The sequence below is a fragment of the Chaetura pelagica genome, unplaced genomic scaffold (assembly GCF_000747805.2).
Source record: "Chaetura pelagica isolate M959 unplaced genomic scaffold, ChaPel_1.0 scaffold171, whole genome shotgun sequence".
Taxonomy (NCBI): domain Eukaryota; kingdom Metazoa; phylum Chordata; class Aves; order Apodiformes; family Apodidae; genus Chaetura; species Chaetura pelagica.
The window spans coordinates 3238668-3248955 of NW_009952066.1; the positions used below are offsets into that span (position 1 = coordinate 3238668).

Below are 10288 nucleotides of genomic sequence, written 5' to 3' on the forward strand. Positions count from 1 at the left end.
CCCTACAGCAAGAACACAACTTTGGCCTCAAAGATTCATGTTGACAGTAGGACAGAATGAAAATTATCACTACTTAATAGCTGGCAGCTTGCTGGCAACTCACAAGGAGGTCCCACTGTAGCCATAAATGCTGCCAGTGCCCCTGCTCTCAAACTGGCAGACTCATCCCCATCTTTTCAGTACTTTCAGGCTATTCAGAAATTTTACTGTATAAAACACATCAATAAAATAATAGCTTGTTCTTACTCCATGCACAATTTTAATCACACATTACAAAAATGTCTTACTATTTTGTGGTTCTCCTGCTTTCTTCCTGGTGGTTGAGACATGTTGCGTGTGCAACGCCTGATGTACTTGTCAGTTTATGTCTTTTCTTCCTCAAGCAGCATGGTTTTCTCTCAATCACTGTGTTTCTTCTTTCCCTTCACCAAAATTTCTCCTTCCTGCTCTTCTGCCTTTTGCATGGAATGTGTTTGCTGCAATCTGTAATGCTGCTGATGCTCCTCCTATTCTCTACGTGTACTAGCCCTTTGGGAGGCACTTGACTGGCAACAGATCTCCCCCTGTACACAACATAAATAACCACTCCCTCCATAAGAAGGATTTGTAATAAAACACACAGCAATCAGCCATGGGAAGCCAAACCAAACAGCCCCAAGAGACTCACAGGTCTTATATTTTCAGGGATAGAAAATCCATTCTGCTGTTTGTGTCAGGTTTTGGTGCTTGGAGAGTTAACAAAAGCTTCCTCTCTCAAGAATGAAAACAGAATCGAGATATATTGCTGCACAAGGTAATTAAAAATTGATCATTTTCAACTTGAAGGAGCAATATACTTCTGTCATCTGTCACTGCTTTAGCCTGGTGAGTTAATGTCTGCTGAAGCAGGAGCCGTATGTGTTACAAGGCTCTACTACCAACATATTTCTGCAAAGCTGGCAGGACAGATCTAGAACACCCAGGCACCCTGGGGAATAAATTGTGTACCTGCTACAGCTGCCAGCTTGTGCAAATGGCACGTTCATTAATGATGTTTCTAGCGGACCTTCTGTCATTCTTAACCTATTATAACCCTTATTTGCAAACACCCCTGTTCCATCCAAGGAAGACCCAGGAAGCTTATATTTTCTGTTTTCTCCTGAGGGAAATTCACCCTATTCTGTTAGTTTAGATTTGCAATAAATTTAGACCATGATCACCCGTAAATTTAGAAATTAATCGAGTAGCTGTCCTTCCTTCTAAGACTTACCTCCTCATATATATCCACTGAGTTATCTCAGGAAAGGAAGTAAAAATACATGGCCTCATCTGAATGCCATATTATTAAATTTCAATTAATTAATAGATTTGGTGCTAGAGTAAAATTACAGGTATTTACTACTCCAGATACACAGAAAGCAGCAGATGTGATTAATTTGGGATAAGAAGGATTAATTTACTTTAAAAAACGGTAGTTCAAAGTTATGATACAATTCAACAACAACAACAACAACAAAAAATAGGATAAAAGGATTTTAGGCTTTTCCTATGGAAAACATAGTAATCCTCACAGCTTTCATTTTACACAGAACCAGTTGGTGTTGAAAACTTTACCAAATAATAAGCCTCATACATTTTTTTTCTAGGCACTTTTCTGGCCCTGTAAAATCTGACTCCATTTTAAAAGCACAATTATTGTAGGTACTTCCCATATCTAAATGTAAATAAATTATCAAAGCCAGGCATTACAATTCTCTAGATAGTGACTTGCATTTCTAAATTGAGTCTGAAAAGGCTTTGCTTATCAGATTGTCTCCAGCTGGCGACAAGCAGCAAATATACCTCTCATTGCAAAAGTCATCCCATATTCCATAAGAAAGTGTACTGCACTGCATTTTAAAAACCAGCTCATTATCATTAGCGTAATTTAACTGCAGTGAAACCTTCACAAAGCACTTAAAGCTACCCATAAATGAGCACTGTTTTATTTATCCAGTTTTGAATATATGGATTAATTACTTCAGCCTGCATTATTAATACTACTACAAATAAGGTACACTCTGGACCAGAAAGTGGTGAGAATGCATAATTGTTTGGAAAATACAAAAGTGCACATATGTACACATGTGAATTCACACATATAATATGATGCATTTGGTATAATGTACTACATTTTGAAAGGTTTGCACAGGATTGAGAAAATGAAGCTTAAATGCTGTGTCCAAATAAACTGGGGATTCAGTGGCTCCAGTGGGGGAAACAAGTAAATGATGGACTGCAACCACACCTTTAGGACCAGAACAAATCCACCTTCTTAACTGTCATCAGACTTGCAGCTTTGTGAAAAGAAAAAAAAAAAAAAAGAAGAGATGGGCACATTCTGGCACCTGTTGACATCTTGACATCCATGCAAAAATATAACTCAAAACGCAGCTACAGAAGGCATAGAATGTCAGCCTTTTGACTGCCGATGCAGTGATGAAAACACTTGTGCAGGACCAGAGAGACCAGGGTTCAGTCTCCAACTCCAAACTTTACAGGAAGCAACCTTCAGATGGAAAAGAGAATACCATCTTTCTCTTTTTCTCTACCTTTTCCTGGGAATTAAGATGACAAAATCCCAATCTTTTGCTGATTCTATAAATGCTAAAACCCTCTTGGGGGTGGAGAACTAAGTGTAGTTAGTAAAACTATGGGAGGAAAGCTGGAGAATACAGCTTCTTCCCACCACAGTCACATCACATCACTAATAATAACTGAGCTATTGGGAGAAAGAGAAGAGAGCACAAGTTTTGACTAGATCAGGTGGAGAAAGGAACTTAAAGCAATCTCTCCCTTCTGCTGTGGCTGCTTTCTTTCAGTAAAAAGCAAACAAGAGAATAAAAAACTGCTTACTTGTGTATGGGAGTATCAGAAGGTATAATATATCTTCCAATAAGAATATTTAAACAGAAAATGACTCTCAGTTCTTAAAAAAAATAAATAAATCACTTATTCTTTTAAATGAGGTTCCTGACAGTGAATTCAAGCTGACAGAGCCCTGTAAAACGACAACCAAAATAGTGGCGAAGGTTTGGCCACTATTTGCCTCAGCCGTCAGCTATAAGCATCTCTGCCTCAGATGTGAGCTGGCTGTCCCTGTAGGTAGAGATATTTTGGATTGCATTCAGTCCTAACTCTTCCCGGGTGTCAGATAAAAAGCCTAAATGTCTAACTCAGGACTCTGGGCTCCTCTGCAAAGGTGGGTACTTAAAAGTTTCATGTGCCACCCAAGCACTTAATTGGATCTAACTCAGTAATTTGTTCCATAATGGGATGACCCAGCAGGATTATTTACAGCACAGCATGAAAGCAAATGCCAAAGAAGTGACAATGCAGCAGTACAAAGTTGTTGTATTGATTGTATAAATTGCTTCATTCGACAGCCTTAGGATGACTATGAATATTTCAGTGTAGTACATCTCTTCAGTTTCAATTTTAACGTGTTTCTTGAGTAAATAAGTGATCCTTGGGAAAGCCTTCCTCCCTTATAAACAAAGTAAGACATGGATTCCCAAAGAAAGCTCAGCAGCAATTCATTGGAGATTTTAAAATGAACTGAGGCATAATGGGAGACTTTTAGAAAACACATCTTCAAAATAATTCTGTAGTAGCCTGATGGGTTTATTCCACTGAATTTAAAGTAGGTAATCGTCTTCAAAATATAAGGCAACAAGTACCAAAAAAAAAATAATAAAAAAAATCTTGAAAAACCTATGATACTGAAAGAAAATGAAGCTTCAAAATTACTGTGTTCAAGCAGCACTGGGATTTTGTTGTGTTACTACTCTGCCCAACCAACCAAGAACAACAGCTTCCAGAAAAGCTGTGGCAAAGTGTTAGTGCCTGTTTCAGCATGTTTTTCCATTGCTTTTAACTTTGTGTATTGGTGTCACATAGTTTTGAGAACCGGTTACCAGCAAGGACCTCATTCACAGATTATGACTGGGGATGAGACAAGCAGGTGTCTACACTGACAGGGCACTGGAGGAACAAGGTCTTGCCTAGCAAACAGGCAAGATTATGTTTAACATGCCATCCATATATGTAACAACTGATAGAGTGTGTCTGCTGTCTAAGCAGATACCACGGGCACTAAAACTACTTTTTGAGCTGTAGGTTACTATTAGCAAACCTCTCTATAAGGGGAATCATAGAATCACCAAGGCTGAAAAAGACCTTTAAGATAATCAAGTCCAGGTAGAGAAGAACCTGTGCAGTAAGACATTATTATATCATGCATAAAAGTCCACACCTGCTGTAGATAGCCATCTATAATGGGAAATAAATTTTTTTTTCATTGACTTTCTGGCTATTTTTTATCTGTTCTTGGATAACATGTCTGTACTTTGGGCAGTTCAACCTCTCAGAACTTAAACACAAGTATTTGCATATTCAGATTTACCTAGGGTATGCCCTGTATAGAAATACCAGGTAGTGTGACCAAAGTGCCACCCAGAGATAATCATCATGGGTCAAATATTTTAAATTAACTTTTGTTTAAGGCTTGATTTGAGCCCAGATCATACATCCCAATACTCAGAAACTGTTTCTGGAAATGCTTACCTGGAAAATTTCTCCCTACCTCTGTTCACAGAATGGGACTGAAGATACTTACAGAAAATCTGGAAACTTGTTGTCACAAGCAGGCAAGATAAACACCAGCTGTTACCATGAGCAGAACTGAAGCTGGCTTGACACTGAGTCAAGTGAATAGCAGGTTACACGCTACCAAAAAACCCCACAACTTCCCAAAGGAAACATTCAGCACTGCCAGGAAAAGAGACATGCTAGCTTCTTGCCACCTACAGGTGAAACACCAAAATGCTTATGGTCCAGCAGCTAACTACATCTCAGACTCCAGTGTTGGGAGAGCAAATTGCTTCAGAACCAGAACTGACCTGAAATATGGACAGAATTTGGATTCCAAACCTTGGAATCTTTTCTGGTTTTATTTTAATGTGGAAGCATTTGAAGTATTAAATACTTGATTTTTTATAATCGGTCCACTCAACAGGGCTTTCGTTGGGTTGTTTTTTTTTAATGAAGAATAGCTGGAAGATCTCTATTCTCTTTCCTTTTTCTAATCCCACTCCATACTTCTGTTAATTGCCATTGATTAGCAAACAGCTTGTCAATTAACCCTGACAGGAGTGGTTATCAGTTTGATAGCATTGCATGTCATCCAAAAGGCAGGAAGAATTTAGTGTTTGTTTCAGGCAATTAGCAAGGGGCTGGCAGAGCTCACAATTGCCTAAAAGCTAAATGTTGCAGAACCACTGAGATAAATTATTGAATCAATTAAAGCACATAATTGGATGTCTTCAAGTATATTTAAAGCTAGCAAACAAGCTTCTAGCTGTCATGGGGTAGCATCAAAAATTAGTAGGAGAAGACTAGGAGGGTTTTTTGGGTTTTGTCTTGGTTTTTAAGCTGTTTGAGTTTGTTCTAGTCTGCCACTAACCTTACTTAAAAGCTAGTATTGACTTAAAGCAAAAGCATCTGGTAAAGAATAATATTTAAAATGACTTTCCTTCCGAAGTGGTTAATGTTTCTAAAAGGCAAAGAGGTTATTATTGCTAATGCTCTAATTGCAATGTTGACAATTGGTGGGCAGCAACTTTTCTCTTTTTTTACATTTAGCTGTCCCTGTCATGTTGGGCAGAACCTTTTTTATGGGCTGGCCTTCCTAGGAGTTCCTGCGCTGATCCTTCTGATTGTTGGCTATGCCCTGAATAACCAGACTTGGAGGCTGGTTACAGGCAAAAGTTCTCCTCTTTGGGAAGAGACTACGCCTAACCGGTTGCTGCAATGCAAACTGATCTGCTTCGTCTTGTGCAGCATCACTGGGAGAGCACTGGTTGCTCCAGTAACATGGCTAGCAGTCACCCTGATAAATGGCTCATATTATGTCTGTGCTGTCAGTGAGTATGTGCCTGTGCATTACTATGGAGTTAACCTTAATGTTACTGCTAGTGAACACAGAAAAATATTGGCTGCATTTCCATGCAGTCAGTTAGTTCCTTTGGAGCTGACCCGGGCAAGAGATGAAGTGATTATCCTACTCCGATACCAGTCACAAGTGAGTAACTTATGTTGCTTCTGTTGCCTGTGCATCTAATGATGAGAACTAGAGTGAATTCAGCAGGCAAAGTGTTAGCATTAAACAAAATCAGTATCTTTTGCTTTGAGTGACAAATTTCTGTGTGTTTTGAAGCCTGCTAGAGCCAAATCTCTATGTGTTTTGAAGTCTGCTTTGCTCCTCTAAGTGGAACTGAACTTTAGGTATATAAATTGCTATCTGTGGTTGCCCTGATTGCTACCTGATACTAGAGGATATATTCTTCCCTGCATGCTATCTTGGATAGTACTATCAAGTAAGACAATTGGAAGTTAAAGAACCAAGGAGGGTATGAAGTTTCTTTACTCAAGCTTAAGAAATGCGTGATTAAGTTGTAAGAGCTCCAGGTGAACTAAATAAAAGTCTTGTTTTTAGACCAGACTGAATTTTAAAAGCTTACATACTGGGTAAATATTAGGGGGAGCATTAAGGTGCAACTTCAGAGAAATCTGATTTTAAACAGGCTAGAAGCTGATATAGGCTAGGAATCATATGACTTCTCACAATAATAGCTGTGGAGGCAAAATGCTTAAATTATACAACAGAATTTTCTTGAACTTTACAGAAATAAATTACTTCACTACATGGCTACTTCCAGTGGGCAGGGATTGGGTTTGATGGCAACTAGGCTTATATGTGGTTTACCTTATTATTCAGGGAAAGCAAGTAAAGATAATCATGTGGATTTTCTGATGCTCAGAAGCTACCACTGTATTTTCAGCTGTAACAGTTTGGGTTTTTTTCCCTTTGTAAGGTGGCTGGCTGGCTTGTCATTGCTGTGGTAGTCATCACTGTCTTCCTGTCCTACTGCCTGGCAAGCTGTCTCTCCCCACTCAGCTTTCTACATTTCAGATACTGGAGCAGCTATGTCGATAATGAGCACGAGCTCTTTGATGAAGCAACAGAGGAGCACTCCAGGCTCTATGCCATGCAGCATGTAAAGAAGTTCTTTGGCTTTGTCCCAGGGAGCAAAAATGTAAAGGAAATCCGTATCCCATCTCTCAGGGAATGGCAAGCCATTTCTGGACTGGCCTTTCTAAAACAAGTGGATGACGAGCACTATGACTACAGCCTTCTCCATGACTGGGCACTCAAGGAGTCTGCAAATGGAAAATTCCTGAAGACTGACGAAGACTCTTTCATCAGGTCCGAGGGTCCAAGCCCCCAGCAACACCCTGCAGCAAAGCAGGAATGTGTCTAGCTCCACATTAGCTCTGAGCTGCTCTGGAACTTTGAGGCCTTATTGTATTGCTATTTAAAGTATGTGGGCGAGTACATCCTGATAATGTAGTTCTTCAGCACATGCTTACAGATGCCCTTCCTGATGGCATCTGACTTCTGTGGGATGTGATGGTCTATATCTAGGTTGGGGTGGGCTGTTTCAAGCTGCACCACTCTGCTCTCCAATACTTGTGCTAATAGGATGAGTATGTACTGGGAGAGAAAGTTATTCCCGGATGCTTTCTTTCCTCCCACTGTAACAGTCTTTAAAAATCAATAGCTAGACTTTGGATCCTGTGAGTTGGTCCATTCAGTACAGAGTAAAAGCACATATCCAACTTTGTCTTGGTGAACAATGGCAGAAATACCTAATTTCTCCTCTTCCACACTTTCTCCACACTTTCTTTTACCCTTATATTACCTTGAATAGAATACACTGAGCTAACTACAAGCTCAATCTGTAGCTATGGCAGCACTGAAGAAATGTACAGGGAAACTTCAGCAGCAAAGGCTAGGTCTAGATACAGTGATAAGAGAACTTTTAATTCTGGTAAAGAGATAAAACTTCCACTGAGAGACACAGGATGGAGGGCTCCAGCTGTATGAAGAAACTTTATATGTGAAAGATTTTTAAATGTATTTTGGTTGAAAGCACTAGCAAAATCAGTCTCCTATTTCTTTTAGATACGGACAGTTGAGAGATTTTGAAGTGTGTACTTGCCTACTGTACAAATAGCAAATCTGAATGGGAAACAAATTCTACTCTGTGCAGTGAGGTTTGCTTTGCCTGTGAAAAACGTACACTTCAGTCATATTACTATGCCTATAAATATTACTGTGATTTAAAACTACTGAATTTAGTTAAAGTAGGCTTAATGATGTTTTTGCATTAATTCACTGTGGCATGATGTGATGTTACTACAACTCATCTCCCTTCTAACTCCATGCACACATTTCCTACTCTCGGGGGAGGGGGGGGGGAAAAGTGCATACCACAGCTTTCCTAATGCCTCCTGTATTGTCTTGCCGGGTCCGTATGTGTGCTACAAACCCATATGCCAGATTACAGGATGTTATCTGCTGTTAATAGATGACCCGAGTGCTGAAGTGGAAAACCGAAATTATGTTACATATATGTAACTAGACAATGCAGGAACCAGAAGTAGGTTAAATTGTGGATCTTGGTAAATATGTGTGATGATTTAAACTTCTAAAAAAAAGCAAGCACTTTAGCAAATGCAAAACATTTATGTGCTGAAAAACTGGACAATGACGTGTATCTTATATCACTAAGAAATGATTGCAAATTCTCTTATGTATTTCATCTGAATTCTAAACCTTCAGGTAACAAAACTGCACTGTTTATATTTACTTCTTAGGAAGGAAAATACCTTTGCTAGTAAATGTAATCTAATTTTACTTTAAAATGGTTATGTTTATTTAAGATGGGCTACTGTGTAATCTGGAATATGTGCGACTTATTTGTGTGTCTGAACATTTTGGAAAGAAAAAAACACCCTATGTTGATGTCTGGATCCAAATGATGAAAACCTATCTGCTGTCTTTATTCCATATGGGTTCTATCCACTTTGTTTTACAGTACCATTATAAAATGATGTAATATTTGAACTTGAAAGAAACTGTGAGCTGTGAAATCTTTGAACTTCTTGCTAAACTAACCTCAAATTAAACTTCATGCTTCTTCATTTTTGTATCAATTGCTATTTGTCCTGTGTTGTGATTTTTTAAAGTTTATAATTTAAAATATTAAATGGAAGAACTAGCTGTATCCATCACCATGAAGTTGGCCTGCCAATACACAAACAGACTATCACCCTGATAGCTTAATTAACCCATGCTACTAGATACTGCTGTAGTGTTATAAGTGATTTGGTGTATTTTCCTTTGCTCCCTAAATCATGTCACGGATTGGTAGCCAAGGCACAGCTTTCAAAAAAATTCATGATTACAGGAAAATCGGTGAGTGGGCACTGAGTGGTCTAACTGCCTGCTAAAACCTGAGTCATCTTGCTCAAAATCAATTTAAAATTGCAGCTTGCTCACTTGAAGTGAAAATTATGCTGTTTATGTCTGCAGCACAAGTTTTCTGGAAACCCTGAGCTCATAAAATGCATCTGAGGGAAAAGTGCTGGCCATAAGCCCAGGAAACTGATGCACCTTAAAATCACTCTACGGACCAAGTACCCATTCAAGGTCTGCTGGTTTTTAACCCTCAACAGCCTCAAATTCCTCCTTGTGGGGAACCCCCCAGTACAGGAGCTCCCTCTATCACTAGCCTTGATGACTACACCATGCACTTCCACCATGATGCTGCCCATGCGACAGGACTTCTCCAACCACTGTGAACGCTTCCTGGAATGCCTAGAGGTGCTTTTTAACTCCAAGCTCTTCCACCAGCTCATTTTTCCAGCTGCATTAAATGAACTTCCCATTTCGTGTAGAAGCGTCATTCAGCTGCTCCTACGGTGCCCTTATGCTATTCCTGCAGCATCAGACGTGAATGAATCCCAGCCGGTCTGTTGATCTCTACACATTTTCAAAGACATCGTGACCAGCAGTGACGACCAGCCCAGACCGAACGCGCTCCCGATGGCGACCCTGAGGCCTGCAGGCCTTCGGAGGCCTCAATCACAGCTACCTCACCTATTCAGAACAACGCTATTCCCACGCCATTCCCGGGGCGGAATCCCGGGCAGACGCGGTGCCCGTGCCGAAGGTTTTTTGAGCACGTCCGGTGCGAGCGGCTGGCGAACGCACCCCGGCCCGTTCCGCCCGCGGAGAGGAACGCCCAGAGGCCAACACAAGAACCTCCGAGCCCGACATCACGGCTCTCCACCGCTCCCTGCGAAGATCGCTCTCTGCACTCCCACCACGGCCTCCCCAGGCCCCGCCTCCCCGCGGCCTAGA

At 40.3% G+C, this 10288-nt stretch overlaps 3 protein-coding genes across 3 annotated transcripts in view; 2 read left to right on the top strand and 1 right to left on the bottom strand.

Moving 5' to 3' along the window:
- TRAPPC3L (trafficking protein particle complex 3-like) overlaps positions 1 to 329 on the bottom strand; it is a 16993-nt gene extending 16664 nt beyond the window's left edge. Inside the window, exon 1 of the mRNA XM_010004807.1 lies at positions 288 to 329. Within this exon, the coding sequence (XP_010003109.1) occupies positions 288 to 329 (42 nt within the window). The remainder of the gene's footprint in view (positions 1 to 287) is intronic.
- Positions 330 to 5542: 5213 nt separating this feature from the next.
- Positions 5543 to 7340, top strand: FAM26D (family with sequence similarity 26, member D). The gene is made up of 2 exons (XM_010005173.1): positions 5543 to 6100; positions 6894 to 7340. Exons 1-2 carry the CDS (start codon positions 5543 to 5545, stop codon positions 7338 to 7340), a joined length of 1005 nt encoding a protein of 334 aa, XP_010003475.1.
- A 222-nt stretch (positions 7341 to 7562) lies between these two features.
- RWDD1 (RWD domain containing 1) overlaps positions 7563 to 10288 on the top strand; it is a 13241-nt gene continuing 10515 nt past the window's right edge. Inside the window, exon 1 of the mRNA XM_010005185.1 lies at positions 7563 to 7604. Coding sequence (XP_010003487.1) covers positions 7563 to 7604 — 42 coding nt within the window. The remainder of the gene's footprint in view (positions 7605 to 10288) is intronic.

What these genes read in the sequence shown, in the direction of transcription:
- FAM26D (XM_010005173.1), top strand. Translation starts at nt 5,543, where the DNA reads ATGACTTTCCTTCCGAAGTGGTTAATGTTTCTAAAAGGCAAAGAGGTT. An exon ending in TACTCCGATACCAGTCACAA is followed by an intron (nt 6,101 to 6,893) that starts GTGAGTAACTTA and finishes TCCCTTTGTAAG; the next exon opens with GTGGCTGGCTGGCTTGTCAT.